The 27,340-nt window shown below is 36.5% G+C and overlaps 1 protein-coding gene across 8 annotated transcripts in view; it reads right to left on the bottom strand.

Moving 5' to 3' along the window:
- The window catches only part of BNC2 (basonuclin 2), a 417,406-nt gene that overhangs the window by 126,559 nt on the left and 263,507 nt on the right, over positions 1–27,340 (bottom strand). For all 8 annotated transcript variants that reach the window (XM_054688704.1, XM_054688701.1, XM_037495038.2 and 5 more), the window contains 2 exons: positions 27,038–27,140; positions 371–606 (listed from right to left, as the gene is read on the bottom strand). In XM_054688704.1, the coding sequence (XP_054544679.1) occupies positions 371–606; positions 27,038–27,140 (339 nt within the window). The remainder of the gene's footprint in view (positions 1–370; positions 607–27,037; positions 27,141–27,340) is intronic.

The raw sequence follows: 27,340 nt of genomic DNA, 5'->3' as shown, positions 1-27,340 counted from the left end.
AAAGGGTAAACCACTGCCAGGCTATTCTCCACCACTCTTTCTATCACACACTTTCCTAACAATACAGGCCACTACACGCGCGCACTCTGAACAACTCCTGTTTTAATATACCATTATCTGCATATTAATGCAGGGATGTAAAAGTGTGTGCACACACACCATTTTCTTCAGTATTTCACATTTTTTTTGAAGGGTTCCTCATTTACTGATTTTTTCCTGACTTATGCTCACCAGAGAATTCACGTACTCTTGAAAAATTGCTTTCTTACGTGCCACTCAAGGGGCCAGAAGGGGACTAAGTTTGCCAAGCATTCTCCCCAATCCCTCCAAGAGCTGGGCCCAGATACCAGCTTCCAGGTCCTCCCCCTACCTGAAGGATGTACCCCCGGACATAGTCGCGCAGAGTCCAGCCCAGGCCGTGCAGGATGTGTAGCACCTCCTCTTGCTTCAGGACACTGAAGAGTCGGTCCAGCAGGATCTTTAGCCGCACAGGCACCGCCTGTGTCCCGTACAGCATCAGGCTGCTGATGTCAAACACCACGTTGGACTGCACAATCTCCACTTGGGTGGGGTGGTACAGGTGCTGTGTGCTGAGCTTATCCAAGGCTGTGGTTGTCCCCCCAAAGTTCCAAAAGCAGGAGGGAATAAAAACATACAGGGAAAAGACAAAGAAAATAGAAATAAGTTAATGGAAATTATCAAGATTCCATTTCTAAGGATGGATGAAAACCACAGATATTTAAGCAAGATTCTACAATGTAAATAGTTCTCTTCCCACCTCCTCTGCTTTGTGTGTGTTTTTTCTTTAATTCCATGTGTTTATAAATTGCAGACTACAGCAAATCCAAAACACATTCAACTTTCAGAAAGAGAGCCACTGAGGAGGTTTCTAAATGACTGTGGCTGGCTCTAAAAACCAGCCTAACTAATTTACTAATTGAACTATGGCTCAACCCAAATACAATGATGCTCTTCTCTACCCACCAAAGACAAAACAAACAATTCCCAACACGTGCCCTAAAAATAGACTAAACCAGTATCATTTAAAAAAATAAGGTTCACCCTTTATAATACCTGGATGGTTCAAGAAGAAAGAGGAATATATCCTTTAGACTACACAGGTAAAAAACTAAATTTAGAGTGAATAAGGAAAGCTGACATCTGTGTGGAAGGCTAATAATACAACTCAAATTAAATCTCCTAAGGGAGATTATTCTAAGACTTCATTTTCCCAATTTTTTTTTTTTTTGCTGTTCTCAACATGTTCCCTAAAAGGTATTCATGCAAACAAATAAAAAGAAATTCAAGTCATAATTTAGTCACGGTAATTATTAATAGTTGGGACAAGGTTTAGTAACCTATGAAAATAAAGAGGAAAGGCTAAAAACAAAGTTTGGTAAGTTTTTTAGCTGTTATTTCAGTATACAAAACTAAGAGTAACTATTTCCAGAGTAAATACTTTAAATGAAACTAAAAGTTCAATAATCAGGCCTTTTGCTTCTCAAATCTAAGAAATTACACCTGTCTCCTAGATCTGAAAACCAAGTTAAAGTCATTAATTCTACTTTCCATTTGATCCAAGTCACTGGGAATCCTACTGCAAATAATATAATCACATTTTCCCTCAGTTTCTCTAAGGTGAATAATTAAGATAAGATTGTCTTATCTATGGGGCTCAAGGAGATGCTGCAAAGATTGAGATAATGAAGGAGAAGTGCTTTGAACTCCTTAAGAGCACACAAAAGCATTAGATCAACTGTCAGAATTATACACGTGTGACCTTCTAGAGATTAAAACAGATAAACATGTAAGTCTGAAAGATGGTCATCTAATCTCCAGTCAGGCAAATGGCTGTTGGACAACAACATCCAAGCTGGAATCTTAACTGCACCTGACAGGACCCAAGGTTTCAGCAAGTCCTAGACCACTGTCTGGCCTTTCCAATAAGCTTCCCAACACCTTTTTCTGTAACAGTATGGGGTACTTGTACATGTGTGCTCTGAGCAACTCCTATTTCAGTATACCAGTATCTGCATATTAATGCGGGTATTTAAAAGTGCATGCACACATACACTTTTTTTTTTTTTAGTATTTCAAATATATTTTTTCAGGCTCCTCCTCAACTCTCATTTCCTCCGGACTTGTGGCCACCAGAGAGTTCATGTACTCTTGATAAATTGCTATCTTACATCCACAGTGTAAAGGCCCTTATCATTTACCCGCTGGCTTCATTCAACACATTTACTCTCAGGAATACTTTGTCAAAGAGTTCGGGTTTCCTCATACTTTATTTCTTGCAGCTGATTTGTCTGATCTTTTCTATTCTAGTGGTTAAGTCAACTTTGAATAAATAGCCTTAAAAATTAATTTAACGTTTGGGAAAGATAAGGGATTCACAAGCCTAGGGATTGAAGTCTTCTCTCATTCCACAGGGCATTTTAGACTGTAAAAATGCAGGAAAGAGGTATTACTATCCCTGTTCGTCTTCAAGTACAGCTTAACTACTCAGCCTTCTGGTGAGTGGCTGCTCTGTTACCCAGTGAGCAAGTCAGGGAAAATCTACTCCTCTTTGCTTCATTAACCCACTTGGGTCCATATCAAAAACTTCCTCACAAAGTACACTGACTGCTATGTCCTCAACAAACATGAAATCGAGAGGGCTTAGTGGGGAAAATAAAATGACATCAAACTCTGACTTTTTTTTTTTTGTCAGTGTATTTAGCACCTTGCTTCTCTGCATTAAGTATATACAGGTGTCTGTACAAATGTGTTTTTGGACTAGTTGGAAAGCTACATCCCCTTCTCACACTCCTTAAAAGGGCTGGTAATTTTAGAAGACAAAGAGGACTAAGCTGCAGTGGGTGTAGCAACAAAGTGAGGTTGTTCGGGGAATTGAAAGAGCAAAGGTGGAAAAGGTAGAGGCAAAAATACTTCCTGTGATACATGTTTCAGAATATCAGAGAGAGAACTGTAAGGATATTATCTGATGCTTCTCCATAAATATATTTGTGAGATGTAGAAATATTATTATAAGTCACATAAATATACAGAGGGGAAGAAAACAGACTTAAAATAATGGGTGTGTCTGTTCCAATAAAACTTTATTTTCACAAATGGACCACTGCTCAGATTTGGCTGTGATATGAAGGGTGAAAGAGTGTGCCAGATACTCAAAGTCAACAATTACCTGGGAGATGAGCCCTAGACTAAGGCTTAAAAATATTAAAACTTCGGAGCCTACAGATGTGGACTGCAAATTTCAGCATAAACATTTCAGATTATGATTTGTCAAATTTCCTGAATGTATCAAAATCATCTGCTAAAAGTCTAAGACCAGATAGTTTTACTAGTGAGTTCTGCCAAACCTTCAAAGAGTATCTAATACCTATCCTTTTCAAACTGTTCAAAAAAATCAAGGAAGAGGAAATGGTTCCAACCACAATTTATGAAGCCAACATGACTTTGATACCAAAAGCAAACACATTACAAAACAAAAACAAACAAAAGCCTACAAACCACTGTCAACAAGATGCAAAAATTCTCAACAAAATCTTAGCAAACCAAATACAACAATATGTTAAAAGAATCATACATCGTGACCAAGTAGGATTCATTTCTAAGAGGCAAAGATGGTTAAATATATGCAAATCAATGAATTCACAGTATTGACAAAATATACAAATCAAATGACGGCAATAGATGTAGAGTAGACATTTGACAAGATCCAGTGTCCATTTATGATTTAAAAAAAAAACTCTTGGGCCTCTCCAGTGGTGCAGCAGGTTGAGCGCAGTGCTGTGAAGCTGTCCGCAGCCTCTGCAGCATGGATTTGATTCCTGGCTGGCCAGGGAGAAACCCACAAGGCACAGCAGATCTGTCCTGCCACGCCCACTGCTCCCCTCAGCAGTGTATTTCATCCGTCTGACTGTTCTGCTACCTGCTCTGTCTCTGGTGAATCCACTCACCCTCCCGAGCCTCTGGCCTGTACCCCAGTTCTTATATAAAAATAAATAATAAATCTTTTTTAAAAAAAACCTTTTAGTAAAACAGGGACGGAAGGAACATACCTCAACATAATAAAGGCCATATATATTTTAAACCCTCAGCTAGCAGGATAGTCAATGGTGAAAAATTGAAAGCTTTTCCACTAAGGTAAGGAACAAGACAAAGATGTCCACTTTCACTACTACTATTCAGTGCATTGTCTTCACAATCCTGGCGAGAGCAATTAGACAAGAGAAAGTCATAAAAGATATATGTGCAGGTAACACAATATGTACACCAAACAACTATTAGAAATAACAAATCAGTAAAGTGGCAGACTACTAAATCAATATACAAAAGTCAGTTGCATTCCTATATGTAAATAATGAAGAAGAAGAAATCAAGTAAACAATCCCATTTACAGTAGCATCAAAAAGTATCAACTACCTAGGAATAAACCTAATGGAGGAGGTGAAAGACCTTTCAATGAAAACTATTAGACACTATTAAAAGAAATGAAATGTATGAGGAAAGATATTTTACGTTCATGGATTGGGAGTATTAACATGATTAAAATGTCCATCTTATTGAAAGCAATATACAGATTTCAATACAATCCCTATCAATGTTTCAATGGAATTCATTACTGAAATTTTTATGGAACCATAAAAGACCCCTAATAGCCAAAGCAATTTTGACCAAAAAAGAAGAGGAACAGAGGTATCATGCACTCAGATTTCAAACTATACTGCAAGGCTACAGAAATCAAAACAGTGTGGTATTAGAAATAGAAACACAAACTAATGGAACAGCATATAGAGCCCAGAAATACAACCACATTTATATGGATTGTTTATGTCAAAGGAGCCAAGAGTATACAATGGAGAAAAGATTCTTCAACAAATGTTGGTGAGAAAACCAGACAGCTATATACAAAAGAGTGAAACTAGACCACTAACTCATGTCATGCACAAAAATCAACTCAAAATGCATAAATGACTTGGATGGAAGAGCGTAGAAGAAAACACAGCCAAAATATTCCACAACATAGGCTTCAGAGATGTCTTTGTGTATTCATCTCCAGCAGCAAGGAAAATGAAAGAGAATGAAAAAATGGGACTACATCAAACTAAAAATCTTCTGCACAGTTAAAGAAAATGTCACTAAAAAAAAGACACCCTACTGAATGGGAGAAAATATTTGCACACCATACATTTGACAAAAGGCTGATATCAAAGATCTACAAAGAGCTCATACAACTCAACAAAAAGAAAACAACACAATCAAAAAATTGGGCAGAATAAATAGGCATCTCTCTAAAGAAGACATATAATTGGTCAACAGGCACATAAAAAAATGTTCATCATCACTTACTGTCAGAAAAATGCAAATCAAAACCACAATGAGAGAACCACCTCACACCTATGAGAGTGCCCAATATCAAAAAGCCCAGAAGCAAAGTGCTGGTGAGGATGTGGAGAAAAAGGAACCCTCTTAAATTGTTGGTTGGAATGTTGACTGGTCCATCCTCTATGGAAACAGTATGGTGGTTTCTCAAAAGATTAAAAAAGTATATGCCATACAACCCAGAAATTTCACATCTAAGTATCTACCTACAGAATACAGAAAAATTAATTCAGAGAGAAATGTGGAGTCCTATGTTCAATGCAGCATTACTTAGAGTAACCAAGCTATGGAAAAAACTTAAGTGCTCAAATACATATGAGTGGATCAGGAAAATGTAGAGTGTGTGTGTGTGTGTGTGTGTATGTATGTATGTGTATGTATGTGTGTGTGTGTGTGTTGGATTGTCAGAAAAAATCATGACCCATTTTTTTCTGTTTTTTTTTTTTTTTTAAGGAGATTTATTTTTATTTATTTATACAAGCACTGGGTACAGTCAGAAGCATGGGAGGGTGAGAGAATTCACCAGAGCCAGATCAGGGAGCAGAGCAGGCAGACTGAAGTACACTGCTAAGGAGAGCAGCAAGCGGCAGGAGAGATCTGCACGCCACGTGGGACCCTTCCTCCGGTGGCTGGGGAGCAGCCGGGGATTGAACCAGTGCTGCAGAGCCTGTGGGCAGCTTCACAACCCAGCGCTCAACCACTGTGCTACCGGAGAGGCCCATTTTTTTCTGTTTTTCAAAGAAATAAATGTGTCATAACTTTTCCAACATATGTATCCATGATGGAATACTACTCAGCTATGAAAAATATAAACTCTGGCCATTTGAGGCAACATTGGTGGAGTAGAAAGGATTATGCTGAGCAAAATAAGTCAGAAGAAGAAAGAAAAATATCAGATGCTATCACTTATATGTAGAATAGAGATAAATCAAGCAAAGAGTCATATAAAGCCAAACTAGGAACCAGCCCTTGAAAACTGACTGTAGAATTGAGGTTACCAGTGGAGGAAAGCAAGAACAAAATTTTGAGGGAACACATTGGACTATGGTGGCGGACAATAATATTGGTGGTAGTTGTGGTGTGCTAACAACTGAAGGGTGAGACCTTATATTTCTAAAACACAATGATGTAAGCCAATATTACCTCAAAAAAAGAAGAAAAAGATGTGGTATTTACACACACACACACACACACACACACACACACACACACACGATGGAATACTACTCAGCTATAAAAAAGATGAATTATTGCCATTTGCAACAACATTGATGGGACTAAAGGGGATCACACTAAGTGAAATAAGTCAAAAGGAGAAAGACAAATACCAGATGATTTCACTCATGTGGAATATAGAGAAAGAAAACAAAGGAATTGATAAAACAAATCCTAGAAATACAACTACAGAATTGAGGCTACAAGAAGGAGAGGGAGTATGGCAGTAGAAACAAGGGTGGGGGGAGCCAATGGTCTATGGCAAAGAACTATGGGTGCTTTTGTTAGTGGGTTTGGTTTGGTGACATACATCTGAGGAGGTATGAATATATTCCCCTAAATCTTATACAGTGTTGGAAACCAATGTTACCTCAAAAAAAATTTTCTGCCTTTTTTATTGCTGGATCATATTGAATCACCAATTTATGATAACTTTGGGAAAATCTCCTCAGTGGACAAAGGTTCAGTGATGATTTTTATAGTGCCATAATATCAGTAAACTGAGTATTCATCAAGAGAACTATTTCTGGGGTATCCAGCTGGATACTATGTAACTGCAAAGCTACTATCAGTGGTTCCACTAAAAGTAATTCAGTAATTCTTGCAATACATAATTTCTCAAATGACTGGAATGAGGTTATTCTTAACAATCTCATGACTTATGAAAATTTACAAAGGGTGATAGATGCTTTCAAAAGCACAAATGAAAATCATGTAGTAGCTGTAAAGGAAATAACCACTGATGTATTAATTAAATACCAGGAATCATTCTAGGGGTTTACAATGATCTCATCAATCCTTTCTAAAAAATTTTAAAATACACAGTATTGCTATTATTGCTTTTATGTAGATCACAGGCTCAATGGGGTTAAGTAATTGTCCTAAGGTGACTTAGCTATGTCTCTAAAAACATTTGTTTCCACCACATGTTGAGATAAATAGTCAATAAGAAACTCTGGAAACCTGCAAATCTTCATCATATTGGAAGTCCCAAACTCCCAGCAATCTGGGCTTCTTGCCCATTACTCTGCTGAAGCAAGCATTTCAAAGGTCACCAACACCTTCCTTACTACAAAATCCAGTAACTTTTTTCCTTCATTATTCTCCATGATCTTTTTATAGCAGCTGACCTTACTGATCACCACTCCTAAAATACTCTTCTTCATTCATGCACACACTCATTTATTCACCAATACTTAATAACATCACTGTGATAGGTGCTGCACGCAGATGCAAAATTAATTTATGTTGTGGTCTCCACCATGAAAATTAGACAAATGTAAGCAACATAAATGCTATTAAACAGATCTGATCAAGTACTGTACGACACAGAAGAGAGGGCCACTCTGCGGGAAAGGCAGAGACTTATAAGATAACTAGGAATTCAGCAAGTGACAAAGGAGAATGAATCTAGGTAGTTTCACAAGCCAGTGTTTCTCAAACATGATGCACAGTAGAATTAGCTGAAAGGCTAGTTAAAACACAGACTGCTGAGCCACCTCTCCCAGAGCTTCTGATTCCCGGAATAAAAATTTACATTTCTTTTTTTTTTAAATAGTATTGTGATTTTTATTTTTTAAATTTTATTATTATATTATTATTTAATTTTATATATATTTTTACATCATTTTTTATTTTTGCACAAAGTATGCATTTTCATCTTGGTTATAGTCCCCATACAATTCCCACCCTCCCTTGTTTTGATCCTAGAAAACCAAAATAAGGGACCAGGAAAAAGACTAATTATAATAAAATTTGCATTTCTAACAAGCCTCCATAAGATGCTGGTGCTGCTGGCCAGGCAACATGCTTTGAGAACTACTGAACTAATGGAGTTTATGTAAGAGAACTAAATATCCAAAGAATGTGCAACACTTAAAGCAAAATAATTGGAGAAAGCACTAAAAAGCCAGATATGATGACTATAAGGAGACACTATTGAAGGCAAAAGCCTGTGAAACATTTATAACCTCATTTTCTTGTTAATAGAATATAGAAAATATTGAACTTTTTAAATGTTTTCAATGAAAATGATTTATAATTTTAAATATAAAATTCTAACAAAAATCCAGAAGTTTAATAAAAGCAATGGTTGTCAGTTTGATGGACACGGCACATGCTTAGCAGTAACAGCCACTGACTATGGTGCTGAATGAGCCTCAGTCACAGAGCCACAGCCCTGTAAGAAGGGCTAAGAAGGGGATGGGTATGTTCAGTTTGAAAAATTACCAGAGATGACTGACATACACCTGCATATATAAGGCAGATTGAGAATCACAGAGAGTTAGGAAATGGGGATTGGTCTTGAGCAAGTGAACAGAGTAGGCAATTTTTGGAATATGCTCCCGGGAGATGTCTTTACCTTCAAACTGTGTTTATGCCTAAAGCTGAGGTATGCAAGAGCCTTCCAAGAGGGCATAGAGACACAATTTTCCAGGTCCTGAAATCCCATATTTCCCCCCTAAAACTGATCCACCTGAGAACATGCAGCTTCTCCATTACAATTTCTTTTTTGAAAAGTATACCCCATTCTTGATTTATAAAATACATGTATATCCATCCTATTATACACCGTACATAGCCAGGATGTTAAAACTTTTCTGAGTGATAATTTTATTTGTGAAAGCCTCCTTTAGTAAAAGATCTGAGAACTTTTTAAAGACCCTTCTGTCCCCGAATATATATAATATACGTGATATATATGTGTAATATGTATGCATATGTGTGTAATAAGTGTGTGTGTGTATGTATATACACACAAATAAAAAGTGACTAGAACCTGATATTTGGATCTACACTAAAACATTCAGAATGCAGGTATCAGGTATAGTGAGGCAATGGCAACACACTCAGCTCTTACCTTGCCACCTATTTTAATAATATAACATTCTTCAGAAAGTATTCTGTGAGAGCAAAGCAAAGGTGCCCCAAACTAAAAATGCCTTTTTCCACTGACCTACTCAAAGGTAAGCAATTCTTTTCAGCTATTCCTGATACTCACCCCTGTGAGGTATCATCACCTGGGAAGAAAAAGTTCCTGAGCATATGTAAGTGATGCCTATTCTTTTAAATTCAATTTGAATCTTTTCTTGGACCTATAGAAATTGTGAAATATATTGAATAAAACCTGTGGATCAAAATTTTATATGATTTAATTTTTAGCAGTATATATCTTTCTTCTTAAATACACGAAAGGTTTGATCATGAGAACTAGAAAAATAAATGTTTTTATAATACGTCTACTTGACTCTCATCTCATTTGTTCCTGAAGTCAACATGCATGGAACCACATTTTTCAAATTCTATGACTTTAATATATTGCTCACTTCATCAAAACCTGATTAAGTTATACTTTATAGTATAACATTAATTAATGAGAAACAACATTTTTTATTGTAAACAAATTAATTAGTTCCACCTTTTATTCTAGGCTGTTTTAGTAATAAATCCTGTGAAAAGCAGACCATAAGCTACTTGCTGTATGACTTTGGCAAGCTACTTTGCATACAAAAATATTAGGATGGCTCTTCATTTTCAAATTCCTATTGAAAGCATGCAGTCAGCTTGAAAACCACTATCTTAACTCAAGAAGCAATGAAAGGAAACATAATCAAGAACAAGATGCACAGGAAAAAAAATAGATGAACAGATGCTTGAAGTGAAGGTAATTCAATGATACAGGATGACTGACATTTTCAACCTGAGAAATATGGAGTGGAAATCAACTGAGATTCAGAGAAGATCAAGATTCCAGAGGTTTTGCCTCTCCACCTATGATAATCTGCCTCAAGATATCCAACTATTTTACACTATGCAGGCGATACTATTCTAGAAACTGAGTCCCCCCTCAAGGTCCATGCTCTCCACTACAAATATGTACTTGATCGTTCTGTGAAAGCAGAACTGAGAAATTTGGCTAAAATGCTTAAAACCTTTCGGTTATTTTTCTAATTATGTCATAGATGCTCACTGAAAAAATCTAAAACCAACAAAAAGGCAAGTAAAAAGATAATCATCTATAATCCCACTACCCAAAGGTAAATAACATCCATATGTGGATTAAATTGCAACTAGGTTTTTTTTTTAATGTGTAATTTTATATTGTTTTGGTCACACTATAGACACAAATTCCTATTTTTTTTTAATAACCAAACAAAAGGTTAGCAATAACCTTCAAAATTATCTCTACTTAGTATCTGTAAATTTTCCCACTGCAGTTTCTCCTGGATCAATCCCTCTTGTCTGGTTTCATTTTTTGCCACTTTAGTACACCAGATTTTTATAACTCCATTACTGCAATAGACTCCTGGCTGGTCTGGTCCATCTCTCTTCTCTCTGGCTAATACAACCTGCTCCCTCTTCCAACACACAAAATCCTTACTCTGGGTCAAAAGATTTTAGACTACGCTCCCTTATTAATAACTCTGTTAGAGGGGATGCTGTTTCAATCAAAGTGAGCTTTGTCTTTCAAACACGCCTAGCACTTAAATATTTAATCACTAAATGAATGTTTTCAGACTCTCTGCTAAGTTTTAGAGATTTAGTGAAGAATCCTTCTTCACTATAACACACACATATACAAACTATCATCCCCTTAGAGTTAACGAACTCTAAGAAAAACAGTAAGAAAAACAGAATTTTTACAAATACACAATAATAGAGAGAAACAGAAACTGGGTTTGTGACACGAGAACATAATCTAAGTGGGGTTGGGGTGGGGTATCGCATGTTCTGCTAGGACATGAACAAGAGAGTTGCACAAGATGAAACTAGAGACAGAAGCCGTAATCTACTGAGCACCATTTTCAGTTTTTCTTCATTTTTTTACTTTTCAATACTGTTCCTAAGTGCCTTTCCTCATCCTTATTTACCTTTTGACTATCTTTTTCTGCCAGCTTTAATTCAAGGTCTTTCTTTTTCCACGAAACCTGAAGAGGTGCCCTCATCTAAGAGGAAACTGTCTCAACAATGATGGCACTTGCATGTGTCAATCATATAGGGCTCACAATACGTTGCCCATTTACTGGGTCACTTATGTGCCTATTTTACTACAAGAGTTAGATGTTAAGCAGCAACCATATCTGAACATAACCACTCGAGGGTGTCCCTCCTATTACTGAATGGATGAACACAATTCTGTGTACCTAAAATAGGAAAGGGCCATTACCATATTCACACTGATGGGCTGAAAGTATCATTCCACTGTGCTACCCTCTTAATTTCACCCATGTCCCTTTTCCCCTATCTCTCCTTTGCGCTTTACACTCCTTTATAACAGGGTGGGTAGGTAATTAGGTCAATTTAAAGAGGGAGGTGGGGCAGCTAGCTAGGTAGGATTTTAGATTAAACTTTGCATAATGTAATCCTTTTCCTACCACTTCAAGCATTATTATGGGGAATCCAATGGATTTCTAGGTAAAAACAGTATGAAGTCTAATATTGCTAACCAAAGTGAGCTTAATATCACGGTTAGAGACTGGATCACAATAAACACCAGGCATGTGATCAATGTTAGATTTATAGTCTGATAGCTATAGAAAAACGGGATAGTATACACTTTGCAAAGGTGTCAGAGAACAATCACACAGGAAGATGATAAGAATTGCATCTACGAACAAACGGTTATTTTTCTTCTGCAAAATGCCTAGTGAACAAAAATAAACTTACTTTTGGTAGTATGCAGAATTTTATCTGGACAATGAAAAAATAAATGGAGAGTCCTTTAACTGCACAATTTGGAGACTAGTTTAAAAAAGAAAAAAAAAAAAAGCTCACACAACAACAGCTCTAAAGCTGTGAATAAACTAATGAAGGGACATAATTTGCCCGGCATTTTTTAAAAATGCCAGAAACCGAAGCTTAAACTGCTAATTATCTAGCTATAAAAACAAAGAAATAGAGGCCTGGATACAACTTCAATAAATAATTTGACACGATCGATAGTTTTCCAGAGGAAGGTAGTAGTTAAACCACAAGATCCAAAATGACATATAAGTTTGTATGAAGAAAATTCACTTCTGTTAAGAACAGAATCACCATAAGGACAACTGGCAAAATTTTTGTGGTTCATTAATATGTGTGTTACGTAAATGTAAAATAACTATAAAATGTAATGCAAAATATGTTATAAATGTAAAGTAACATATACTTTTAACTATTTTGTTAACTTATAGGAAAAGTAATTCTTTTATAAAATTCAGTTTTCAAATATATAAAAAAGTGCTGAAGGTGAATGAGGGGTGGTTTTAAAAGAACTTGCATCTATCAAATGAAATGTGAATAACTATTTTTTATTTCAATTTTTAATAACAGGAATTACTCCCCAAACCTTCAAATAAATTAAAATAAATGTAAACCTGTAATTCTACAGACTTCACTCCTAATATTTTCTGTGAAGGTCACAGAAATAAGAACATATTCAGATACTTTTTTTTCTTAGTGTAGGAGAATAAAAGTGCTTTTCACTGATCCTAGAAAATTGGCTCTCAGGGATAGTTTATAGTTCTTAGTTTTCCACAACTTTTTTTAAAAACATAACTTTCTTTAAAAGCCAAATTCAAGTGACTTAGGTGGTTTTCACAGGAATATGCTTGAATATTTCAGGTCCTGATGTCCAGTAGGTTCCATCTAATAGCTATTCAGGCACCGCACGGTAGTGTGGAGTTTACAGTCATTCAATAAAATAGGAAGTGAGTGGAGTGAATTTTCAAAGCCTACCTCACAGAATAGAACAATTAAAAATTTGTATGAAAGAAATCTGAAAGGAAATCTTTTATTTTACTAATTTCTAGTCCTGTCTGAATATTTTTTAAAAATTTCAATGCTAATTTGAAGCAATTTTACAAGTAGGAAGAAAAACATTAAAGAAGATTTATTCTTTTATTTTGGGAGAAATCCAAGTAAGTCTTAATTCACAAGTCTAATTATTTTAAGAACTCTCTGTCTCCTGCTTCAACATCCCCCAGCATTCCAAATTATAACAGCATCAAGTGGTTGGCTTTTAGTAGTTCAGAGTTCTAGAATACTATTTTAATTTTCAATAGACTTATATTTAACATGTGCCTTTAAGAGGCTGTTTTATGGAATTCTTTTCACAGCTACTCTAAGAAGATGAAACTGACAGTGATATAATTTTGGTATTAGATTTTTAATTCCTAATAAACACAATATTGTTCTCTTTCTTACTTCAAATACCCAAGCCATAAGCTCTAAATTTATAAGGGTGGGTGGCTCTTCAGTCTTGCTAATATAGCCAATAATTTCCAATTATATAATACTTCCCAATATGCACACAATACCCAATATAATATGTCATTTCAACGTAGCTAGTCCATGAACTTCTACAGGTTTAATGGGATTTTGCGGATTTAGAATTTCATCATAAAGGGACCCTTTGGAATCATTATAACATCAATCCTTTCCCATTATAAGACTCAGCTCTATTACCAGGCAAAAGAATAAAGGAGCAAAGCAAAGGCTTAACCTACCTGTAGATTATAAGCCCGATCCTAATAAAAGCTGCAGCATTTGGGGAGAGCATTAATACATGGCAATGATGACATATTAAAAACACTTTTGTGAATGGGATCAATTATGAAAATAGATAATGACGGCATTAAAAGAAAAATTCCTTATGACTTAAAGTAATATTTTTAGATCTGGACATTTTATTCACAACTTTTGGGGTAAAGAACTGGGTAATTGGGAGCAAATTAAGTACAAAATAACTCATGTTCCATTTAAGTCAGAACTTTCTAACTGTAACTGTCAAGGTTGAATTAATTAGGATATTTAATACCAGGAAGAGGAAAGGTTTGCTTCTAGAATTTTTTTTTTTTTAAGGAAAGAAGAAAAGAAATATCATGAGCTCAAAGAATTGATACCCAAGCCTGGTGATAAAAACTGTCAAGCCCTTATACATGAAGAATTTATTTCTTTTCCTGCACAAATAATGTCTTGGTGTTTTTAAGTTGAAAAAAACTGCACTGAGGCCTCCTGATTACATTACATATATACCTTACATGAATGCTCCTTGTTGGTTATTTTTTGTCCCTTAATACATAAAGGATAAATAAATGAATACCCCTATCCATTATGAATGTGATTCTAGACTGTAGGGAGGCAAGGGGTGACAAAAGCAGTTCCAATGAGCCTTCCACCTCCCCCAGCAACTATGCTATGATTTTAATTAGCCCTAGTTGACATACATGTGGCTTTGAGAGCCTGTGGATATGCACACACAAACACCCACAATTAGTTCAGGGTAGAATTTGAGCTCCACCTGAGACTATATAGGTAATATTTCACACTGATTGGCATTTCCCCCCCTGTGGCCTTATGCATAATAAAGTGTTCACAACAGACTTTGGAAATCATTAAAGTCTCACTGAAGCACACATGAAAGTAGACTGTCAACGCTCAGTTACTCAGAAGCTCGGTCTCTTGGCTAGAAGATTAAACAGGTCCTAGGTTTTACAACTTCTCCCTTCCTTTTTCTTACATGGCCTACTTTGGAAGGCATGTCTTTCCTCATGCAACTCCCATCAGAAGGTGGGAAGGGGAAAATAAAAAAATATTTACTCTACAAACTGGACAGTAAGTCCAGGAAGAGATGTGGTAATTGAATCTACTTGATGAAACCAGGCTTGGGGATAATTATTATTATTGTTGCTGTTCTACCCAATCTAGTCACCAAGGCTAGGTAAGTTGACTACTACACAAACCTTTATTTAATTGATAGATCAATGAATTAAATATATGCTGACTAAAAAGCATAACCCATTGTAAAATGTAACTACTGAAATATGCTACTTGAATGGACCATATAAGTCCTTTTATTAAATGAACAAAATATGAATTCTTCTGTAAGAAAATAATCACCCTACATCCAATTTATTAGCTTAAAAGACTTATTTTCTTATATTACCATATACCTATGTAAGAATTTCACTAAGAAAACATCGTAAATGCAAAGCATATCTTAGAACATGTCCTCGAAAATCTTTCAGATGTAGTGAAGAAATATTTCGAAACTGAGAGCAGTGATACAAACGCTAGCATCCTGTAGGAAACATCTAAAAGAAAGAAATGATTATATTCAGTCTTTTTTTTTTTATATGAATGTCACCTTTGTGTCACAAGTATTTTTCATTCCTTCTCACAGTAAATCAGCCTGAAATCTCATTTTAAATCTATAATCAATCTTTCTTTTTCCCCCTACCATAATCCCTTAAAACTCTGGGCTATCACACACACTTTTGACACTGATGTGTGTTTTCTTCTAGATTGCTGGATTTGCCTAATGCATATATCAAGTATCAAACTGCTTTGCACCCCTGACTGGTGGGATGAAAAGACCCCATATAAAGATTTTCTCATTAAAAAAAGGGTTAAAAAGACAGTCTTTGGGAAAGACTAAATGAACCAGTTTTTAGATGCATAAGCAGAAAATGTTAAGGACTAGAGCAATACTTGCTGATTTTGCTGTTAAAAATATTAATGTATGATTAAAAAGACAGGGAAACCTAAAAGTTATCCCTCTATTCCCTACTATTTGGTTGTTATTGACATATATGAGTTCTCAACAAGGCTAAACATCTTTCAGCGTATAGGCCATTGACAAAATGAAACAATTTTTTATTATTACAAATATGTAACGGAGACTAAACTTTCAGAAGTCAAGTCTCCATAAGTGATGTGAACAAAGAAACAGAAGCGATATAAAAAGGTTAGCTCTTTCAATTGTGGTTACCAGTTTGATAGTGATAACAACCCTAACTTCTAATTTGGAAAAAAGTTCTATTAATCAGTACAACAGATACAATAAAAAAAAAAATCCAAGCGTAAGATGTAGCCATTTTTCCTTTATATATTTTAGTGTATTTAAAAACCAATAATAGAAAACACTTGCCAAGTTCATTTAGTCTCTGACTGAGGCACACATATGTGATCTCCTAATTTACAGCTTGCACGTACAGATGTTCACACTTAGTAAAAGGGCTTCTTAATAGCTTTTTTTAATTAAAAGTGTGTTGATAATAGGTGTTTTAAACATATCCAAACAACACAGCTGAACTGACAAATGCCTGTCTTCAAGCCTCACCATGTCTCACATTGTGGCAAGATTTTATAAGAGAGACAGGATTATAATTCAGTCACATGCATATGGAATAAATGTTACCCCAAAAACCTCCAAATGAAATCTTTCATTAATTTTTCTCTCTATGATCTGTTTCCAAGTAGAAAATGTTAGATTGCTACTAGGTGTATGTAGCCGAAAGCAGAATCACACAGCCGTTGCTTGCTGCCTGCACTTTTTTTCCTTTGCAAAACTTTGAACCCCATCCAGCTTTGACACACTGCCTCTTCAGTTAATAACTATCAAGTTTCCCCTTGTCTCCTGTCTACTTTTCTTTGAGGCAATTGCGCACTCAGCACCCCGAGATAATAACACACATCTATAAGATAAAAGCAATGGCATTAATGTAATTGTCTGCCTCTCTCTCTTTAGCCTAATCTTTTTTTTCCTTCAGTTTTGACTGCCTGTGTGACACCTGTTTTTGTCTCCTCTGATCCTACGACAGGTTTTCCGCTGACAAGGTTTTTGCCTGACAGAGATTCTGCAGACAAGAACATAATAAAATATGAAGAACTGCTTGTCAGAGTTTCTGCCAATGCTCACATGAAATAAAGAGAAAAAAATGACTTTTTTTTTAATAAGGGGCCCTGTGATGGTCGCTTTTGGCTTGTCAGGAAAAAGACCTCCCTGGCCAATTTCTCCAAGCCAAACAGGTGTTTTCTTTTATGTTCGAGGTTGATTTGTTTTTTTTCATTTTTACTGATACTGGAAAACATGAATAGCCAAAAGGGGGGAGAGGAGAAATTCTTACCCTCAGATTTTTTTGCAGGCAAGGGAATATTAAAGAACTACTAAATAGAAGTGGAAGATATTTCACTCAAGACTGTATCCCTCTGAATAAAAGAAAAATGCCAACATCTGTTCATGATCAAACAAATTTAACTTCTCTAAAATTTACTTCCTGGTTAGTTAGGCTACTAAAACCTCCCACCTACCTTTCACTTGTTTTGTTGTCTGCAGACACAGAGGGAAACAGCAAAGGCGAAAATAGAGTGAGGGCTGGAAAAGAGAAATGCAGAAATGGGACTAAAGGCAAGGTGTTTGCAAGCTGTGTTCACCACTGAAAAGAGGAAGAGGTTGCTGGAAAAGAAACTGGGGATTAGGAATTAGAGACTTAGATAACCCTGAAGAGTTTCCATAAATCTCTGTTTCATGCTCTCATGTGGGAGATGCTTGAGTAGGTATCAGCACCGGTGCTCTTCCTGAGCTTCCAAGCTAGTGGTGGGATCAGGGTCCACAGAAACTGCTATAATGCTCCAGAAGCTAAAGTAAGGATTTCTACCAAGAGTAGCTCGAAGGGGACACGGACCCTATTATGGGGGCCCTTTACGGATACTGCCTATGAGTCTATCCAGCTAGTAACAGATTAACACAAGAAGATTTTGAAGACTTATAAACATCTACCCTCTTAGACTGCAAGACCTGGTAAGAAATGGGATGCATAAACAACATATTATGCTTCCCAGAATACAAGTCAGAATTTTTCTGAACCACCACATTCATCCCATCCAATGATTTCACACTTCAATAAAGGGGGAGGGGAGGGGTGCGTGCCCATGCTTGGAAGTCATCACTGATAACAAAATAGAAAAGGAAGAATGGTTGAGATGTTCATATGATATTGCTGAGGTATATTGGATCCAGCAGAATGTCTTAATTTATCTGAACAATGCCTCCTAAATAAGATGACAAGAGTTGAATCTATTTCATTTATAGCCCCTTCAATTTGTGTTATGTTTAACCTGGTGAACTCCAGTTAATTAAGATGCTCCTATAAACAATTAAGCTTCCTGTAGGATCGTTAGTAAGATATAAAAATTTATGATGTAATAAAGTGCAATAAAATGATAAAATGGTTAGCCCATCAAAGCACTTCACATGCAAGAATACAGTTGCAAAAATAGGTAAAAGTAGCCTTAACTCAAAGTTAAGTTTTAGGGTTACCTTCTACAACAGATAACTATTCCTATACTCATTTCAACTGATTTGTGAGTTTCAAGTGTGACTTTTGGGAAAAGTGTTTCCAACTTTCTGTTAAAATAAGGGTTTATCACCATAGTCCCCTCTGCTCCTCCCTCCTTCTCTTTGATCCCTCTCCCTCCTCCTTCCCTGCAGGATGTTTCTGATTTATAATTGTCTGCTTTTGTTTTGTTGTGTTTTGTATTGTTATTATGGTGCACAGGTGTATTTCTGAAGGAAATTCTATGGGGAATACACCTGAGCGGGGGAGCAAATATTCCTTAAAAATGAACAATGATGGGGGCCTCCCTGGTGGTGCAGGGGTTAAAGACAGCACTATCAAGTTATTGCCAGCCACTGCAGCATAAGTTCGATTCCCCAGCCTGCCTGGAGGTGACCCACATGATGCAGCAGACCTCTCCTGCCTCGCCCACCGCTCCCCTCAGCAGTGTATTTCAGTAAGTCTGCCTGTTCTGTTGCCCACTCTGATCTGGCGAATCCTCTCACCTGCCCCCCCACCTCTGGTCTGTACCCCAGTTCCTGTATGCATAAATAAATCTTTAAGAAAAAATGAACAATGATGTAAAAAATAAATAAAGAGAAAAATAAACAAAATAAGGGCTTAAATGACATTTTAAGGGAAATAAAAGGTATGGAACTATGCTGGATTTGTTATGGAAAATAAATTCACCTAAGGGAATACCAAAAAACTTAATGGCTTAAACCCTGACACTGGGCACTGAAGAAAGCCTTCCCTGGAAGGAGAAAGCAGCTCACACCATCACCTTCCTACCTGCAGTTTTACTGAGGGTCGAGAAAATATAATATTAGGCCTGATCTTTCATTAAAACTCTTCAGTTCTTCAAGGTGATATTTAGGTACATTATTATTTGAATTTACAGATAAAAGAAGTGGAGTTTACGAAGGAAAGGCTGAGATGGGATTTGACTACTGTCCTAGCCACACCTAACTTTCAACCATTAAATTGTGCTAAAACATGTTGTCCTTATCCTCAAAGTTAAAGTTTTACTTTTGAAAGAGTTTAGTAATAATAACAACTAACCTTTATTAAGAGGGTTATCTCATTTAATCCTAGGAAGAAACCTGTAAGCTAGATGCTGTCATTATCCATATTTCCCAGATGAGAAAACAGATTATGTAAAAACTTGGCTAAGGTTCTACTGATAGTAGGTGGTAGCAGCAGGATGTGAACCGTAACAGAGCTGCACTCTTTACTTACTTTTAAGTATTTTCTCCCATTTGTGTTCCTGAAGTTCCCTCATACTCAGGAGGTCAGTACTGTATGTTTCAATCTCCAGGTCTTCCCTAGAAATCCCTTAGCAGCGAATAAACATTGTGTATGTGTGTACTCTTTAGAGACCAGAATTTTACGAGACTCCCCTTATGTTCCACCTGAACAAAGTTCAGCCAGAAAACAAAAACAAAAACAAAAACAACCTGAGGAGCTAACAGGCAGCAAGCCCAGGACTTTGACGGGAGGCATTCTTTGTGCTGTGATTAAAAAAAAAAGCTTTAGGGAGTTCAAAGCACCATCCCAAAGGTGGGCAGGCTGAGAAACAAATCAAAATAAGCAGCTCAGGGACACAAGAAGAATATAGTTAATACCATTAATCAAAGCACCAAACCTTTACATCTGTAAGGATGTCCTCCCTTAAAGCTTATCTGCAGTGATCAGGGAGTAAAGGAGAGAAGCAGAAGAGGGCACCATGCCCTCAGGTCAAGCAAAAAAGACTCCTGTGCCAGGCAGGAAAACGGCCTTGTTTTTGCTCTCTAAAATCAAAATAAGTGGAGAAATGTTCAAGGACTTTGTTCATAGAGAGACCAGGATCCAGATGCCTCACCATAGGTAGGAGGCAGCTGAAAACTGATTTCCTTAACTAAAAGAGAATTTAGCAGGTAGGTACAGGGAATTTCAGTATCACACTCTGGAAGAGCTTTCCACCTTTTTCGAACCAGCACTTGCAGGGAAAAGCACTTGTGGTGCTTCAATCCACATGTTTCTAAGCAAAGTCCTAAAGTGCCAACCACCTACCTCTTCCCAAAATATCAAGTTCTCATTTTGCCACTGAGCAATCTACATTTACTTCCCCATGCTGAAGAATCAAGTTTGCGCCTTTCTTATATTTTTCACCAAATCCTAAAGAAACCCCTGCAACAATTCTCTCCCTAACCAAAAGTCCCTGATTTTTGGAATTAGCTCTATGTTAGTAAACTGAAGGCCATCACTTTTTGCTATTTTAACATCTGGGAGTATTGCCTTCCTTTGTCAGGGGAAATTCCATTTTTATTCACCCTCCTCTCAATCTTGACAAATGTATAAATTATCATATGAAACTGCTGTTCAGTTACTCAGAAGGCGCATGATGTCATTGAAATTGCATGCTTTACTGCTTATGATAGAGGAATTCTCTCTGAGTAGGAAGGGAAGAAGACAGGAAGAAAAGAGGATGAAGAAGCGAAGATTACTACTACTTTAGTTATACTGGCTTTGGACTCAAGTCCCAGAGAATGTTACAGAGTTAACAGTGGGGATAAACTACTTTCACAGATGTTTAGACAATTCACAGGAAGAACAGAGGCTAGGACAAATAATAGAGACATGTGACCTTTCAAGGGATAAAATGAAAAACTACTGGTTTTGATCTGCCCTGTTTTAGTCCTTATAAAGTACCAGGCTGCCAGCAAATTTGAGGAATTTATAAACAGAATACTGAAATATTGTAATTCTAAATGTAGAACCAATGGCCTGAGTTTAGGACTTAATTATGCAAATTAAGTCTTACTAGAATTTTCTCTTAGGTGTACACTTGCCAGATTTATCAAGTAAAATATAGGACACTCAGTTAAATTTGCATGGTACCTGATTTTACTAAAAAAAGAAAAAAATCATTGTTTACCTGAAATTCTAACTAAATGAGATATCCTATATTTTCCATTTGGATGAGAATCTCTATAACTACCACTACTCTGATCAGATATAGCACGTAAAGAGCTGAGAATTCAAATTCCATGATGCTAGGGGAAAAAAGAGAAAAATTATTTCTAGTGAATTACAAAAAAGAAAGGCTTGAAATTAATGGATTATATGAATATTAAACCTTACAGTACATTAAACCATAAAGCTGGTATTTGGCATTAAATTAACGTTATACTGCTCACCATTTCCTGTGACATAGAAATAAAGAGCTGAAGGAAATCTGGCATGATACTTCACATATGATGTATATTTAATAACTATCTATTCATCGATGATGCAAGTCAAGCTATTTACATTTCAGAAATCTGAATAGTTTGGATACAGGCAGGAAAGCAGTTGGCTTGATGAGCAATAATTAAAAGTAATAACTTGGGACTATCTTTTCCTTGAATTAACTGCAAGTAGTAAAGAGAAATCACATTTATAAAATATAATAGAGAAAAGGTTTCAAGAATACCAACGCAATAAGCATTCTCACAGGAAGACCTCAGCCAAAGGAAATAACACTAGTGTTAATTCAGATTGCTGGGAAGTGAATGAAAATTCCAGCACTCACGCAGCTTGTTGGAATGGCACATCCCTTTGGTTTAATGTCAAAGTATTCTATAAAGAAAATAATTTGTGCTGTGAAAGCTGCTGTGGGGTTCATTAAGCTATGTAATATATTTTTTATTCATCAAGCCTCATATCCTTGCCAGATGCTTACTAAACATACCAAGAAGCCATGGAATTTTTTTAAGGTACCTTTTACAAACGGGCTTCATCACCAGTAAATTTACTAATCTAGTAAGGGGAAAAAAATCTAAGTAAATTACCTGTCTAAAATCTGTTCTCATTTATCAAATACATAAGACAAATATACCCTCACCATAAAAAAATTAAATTTCCAGTTGTCTTGAATGGTCATAAAGTATTTCCTATAATCATTTAAAATATGGTTTACATCAAAAAAATTACTACTTAATTTAATGGTTTAGAAATAATCTTCCTCTAGACTATGGACATTAAAATTAATTGGGAAATAATAAATAATAAAAGCAGTTTAGTACAATTGTTCTCCAGCTTTAAAACCATGCCTCTAGTTTTTTTGCAAAGGCAATAACTGGCAACACTTTTCATTAGAAGCATAGATTCTTCCAAAGACAGCGATGAGTAGAGAGACTCTTCTCCACTCCTCCACCTATATCCACTACTGGGTATTTACCAGTAGTACTTTGCTAATTTTTAATATTATATAGAGTCTTTGGCTGAAGCCTCAAATATGTGAATGATAGAATTACTATTCCTGTATATTGGGAAGGATCAAAATAAAAACAAACTGAATTTTTTAACAACCAAAAATATGTAACCAGTAAAGAAACTATCGCTACTATTCCTCTTGTCCTAATATCTAATTTTGACACTTTGAGCCAGACACAAAACTTGTAGAAAATTTTTTTAGTACTCACTGGTTATTTCAGGTGAGTTAAGGAAAGGCAGACTAAGGAGATAAATAGATATATGGAGATATATATATATATTTTTTTTTTAATAGAGGCATTTTTTTTATTTTATTTATTTATTTATTTGTTTGTTTGTTCTGTTTATACATGCACTGGGTACAGTCAGAAGTGCAGGAGGGTGAGAGAATTCACCAGAGCCAGAGCAGGGAGCAGAGCAGGCAGAAGGACCGAAGTACACTGCTGAGGGGAGCAGTGGGCGGCAGGAGAGGTCTGTGCGCCATGTGGGACCCTCCTCCGGTGGCCGGGGAGCAGCCAGGGATCGAACCGGCGCTGCAGAGGCCACGGTCAGCATTGCAACCCAGCGCTCAACTGCTGCGCCACCGGGGAGGCCCGATATATGGAGATATATATATATATATATATATATATATATATATATATATATATATATATATATATAGGCAGTATGCTGGAGTTCTTTATCCTAGGGCTCTGAACAGAAATACGAAAAAATGTAAAACACTGGACTACTTCCAGCCTACTAAGTTATTATACACTATAATTTTTGCACATTTTGTATCCAAATAAGCTTGCTTTAAATAAAGTTAAATTCAGTAAAATCTTGATTTCTACTATAAAAGTAGAAGATCTGAAATTACTGGGGGGGGAGAAGGGCAGGAAATCCTTTATTGATTCAGTGGAAAATACTAACAGTGTTCAACTAACAGTTTAGTTCTCTACTTCCCACCCACACCCTCCCCATTATCTCAATGGTGCTAAAGATTTCAAGGAAATAATGTGTAGATAACTCCACAACCCAGAAAGTAATTTCAAACTCTAGGAGCTTAGAATGACAAATTAAATACAAATTCTCTTTAGATTTTTAAAACATTTTTGTCAAGCAGCTAATGTCAACAATTCGAACAGGATTAAGAAGCAATCTGTAAGGCAATGACGTAAGTGTGTATATGTACATGTAGGATATATAATGACCTATGAAATCTAACACATCTTACGAAGAAACTAAAGATCTTTTTAACAGAAGAGATACAGAAAGAAAAATACTCAAAAGAGACCAACAAATTTCTAAGAGTTCTTTTTTTTTTTTGTAGCAAACACCTGATTTTAGCATTTGGTTGATTTTTTTTTTAACTATTTAAAAAAATATTTTCTACAGTATAGTAACAACGTGAAGTGTGTTCAGTGCCACAACAAAACAACTCTGTGTGTGAGATATATCTTGGTAGGCTTCTTGCTATCCCATTTACATTCACTGGGGAAAAAAATTACACATAAAAAAGTAGTCACTGCTTCCTTGTCCTACACATAGGACATTGCACTAATGCTGTATTTCAACTCTGAGCAGAAATAATTGGAGACATGATTTTGGGGTTTCTTTGCAACAATTGTTTGAAATGTTAAGGACAGAAGGTTTGGGTGATCACGTCTCAATGCCAACAAAAGAGTTAGAAGCCCTCACTGTCATATCTATGCTAATAAATGGAGGAAGAATGAACTTATCTGTGTGTATATATTTTCAGTTGTGTATAGATATGCCCCTTTTGTGGGGAAAACTAAGGTCAAGTTTATAATGGTCATGAAGGAAATGTAGATCTGAAAAATCCAAAATTAATATTCCAGAAACACTGAATTTTTGGTAACAGTAGGAAAAGCAGTCTGATGTAACAGAAATACCTTATTCAAGTTAGGTGAAAAATCACATCCTTCAGAAAACCTTAGAAACAACCACTGGCCAGCAATAATTTATGTTGTTCCAGAGGGAAGAAATATTGCTTTTTCCTCCCATTACACTACTAATGTAATATGCACGTGGAAGCTGGATAAATAAAACAAACTGGTGACACAGTAAACTTTTATGCTAGCAAGACTACCTTAGATAGATGATGCTAACACAAGATGGTTTTGGAAAAAAATAAGAGAATGAATAAATGAAAAGTTCTGTGTTGAATGACTGACCCCCTTCTTTGTTCATCCATTGTTCAGAGTGTTATTTTTAACATGTATTACTTATTTTAAAGGCATCATTTATTTTATTTTAATTCTCATAATAATCCTGCAAGATAGGTATTATTAAACCTGTATTGTAGGGAAAAAATGGAGATCAAAGATGTTGTGTTATAGACCACTGAAGTTGCACAGCTTTGATTTGACCCCCTACTTGACATCCATGGTTCTCGGTGGTCTTGGAACTTAGGCTCTGGACCTGTTACCTAGCAAAGCCAATACTTATTCAGAGAAAGAAGAACATTTGGGAAGTATTAGGGACTGAACTGTGTCTCCCCTCACCCCAATGTCTACGTTGAAATTTTAATACCCGCTAAGTAAGAATGTGACTGCATTTGGAAATAGGGCCTTGAAGGAGGTAATTAAGTTAAAATGAGGCCATTAGGGGGTGGGCTCTAAACCAGTCTGACTGATGTCCTTGTAAAAAAGAGGAAATATGAATGCCCAGAGACATCAGGAAGCACAGCCACAAAGGAAAGACCATCTGAGGATACCATGAAAGGGAAGTTATTGGCAAGCAAGGAAGAGAAGTCCTCAAGATTGATTTCACCCTGCGTTTGGACTTTTCCAAAAGTATGAAAAAATAAATTTCTAATGTTCAAGTCATCCAGTCTGTGGCATTTTATTATGGCAGCCTTAGCAAACTACTAACGAAAGAGAAGAAATTACAGAATATACCTATATCCATAGGTTGCAAAGGTAACAGCTTATCTACTGTTCAAAACTGGACTGAGGGTTGTCACAGGTTTTGGCCTTGTCAGCAAGGCAGGGAAGAGTTTCATCCCTAGGGGCACCGAAGGCTCGAGGCTGTGTCTGCCAGGTACACTCCTTCCAGACTATGCCACATTGACCTCTAGTTTCTCTCTCACAGAAGCATAGCTGTAATGTCCCTGGAATGCCAATATACACGCCCTAACAAGCAAGGTACATGATAAATTAAAAGCAATTCAAGACATGGTCCTGTGATGTTACCTCAGATGTTGCTAGAATAACATGACATTTATAAAAATACAGCCCACTGGATATTTGGCACTTCTTGGGAATGAAGAATATGTCCACTTAAGAGCCAATATCCCAGGCTGTCAAAAAAAATTCAAGCCAGGATTTCTTTTGTAAACATTACCTATCTTTTAAAATTCTACAGTCTAGGATCTGAAGAAAATACCTCTGCTCATTTTCAAGTCTCCTTTTGTCTAAATGTATAAAAAACAAATCATATAAAAGAACATGCTAAATGTTCAACTAAGGCACATGGATGGCACAGCTCTGTGCATCTGGCAAAATGCCTCAACACTTCCAGCCTTTACCTAGGTCACCTCCACCCCCAACACCCACTACAGAGCTCACACTCGACTGGCTCTGGCTACTTCTCCAATCACAATGCACACTGAAAGGGGGTACATATGTTTAGTTTTCAGATACTAATCAAATAATGTTCCTGTTCACTCTCTTACCCATCTTATACACACAGAATTTAACATGTGGAGGATAAACTCAACACTAGTGCAGAGGACAAGGGTGAGCAGTCACGGCCCCCTCCTCAAGCAAAGAACATTTGTCGGCTTCCCTGAAAGGCAAACTGCGGTATATTTAGGTTTTCATCAGGCCTGGTGCTTACTGGTTGCTGCTATGTTCAGTCAGAACCCTGCGGCCCAACTGTCCTATAAACATCTTGTCCTCTTGCTGGGAGCTGCTGGTCTTGCTTTACTTCTGGGAGCTGAGAATATGCTATTTGAGAGCTGTGGGCTAAATGGGAACACTAGCAGCACAGCTAACCCCTCTCTTCTCCAGACCAGTGAGCACTCTAAAAAAATAGGCACATTCACATGAACATAACAAGAACAGGGGGAAAGTCCAGATTTTCCTCACCGTGTGCCACCCAGCCATGTTTACACTGATCGCAAGTCCTCAAGTTAATCTTCCCCGGCTGAAAACACTCACACGTGCAGTTCACCAGTGTGCAGCGGATGGCCTGAAAGACAGGAGGAAAAGAGGATCAGCATTTGTTCCGAGTATTGTTTCTCTTTACCATCTTAATAAATAACACCCATTTCTATTTTTAAATGTTTTATGTTGATTTAACATCGAAATTTCTTACCAAAATGTTCAAGAAAACAAAGCTCATTCACCGATAGAATGACACATGTCATTCATACATAACCTTTAAATTAC

The sequence above is a fragment of the Talpa occidentalis genome, unplaced genomic scaffold, assembly GCF_014898055.3.
Source record: "Talpa occidentalis isolate TD23 unplaced genomic scaffold, MPIMG_talOcc4v2.1 talOcc4.7, whole genome shotgun sequence".
NCBI lineage: Eukaryota > Metazoa > Chordata > Mammalia > Eulipotyphla > Talpidae > Talpa > Talpa occidentalis.
The sequence above is the reverse complement of the archived record's forward strand: the minus strand, read 5'-3'. Positions and strand labels throughout refer to the sequence as shown.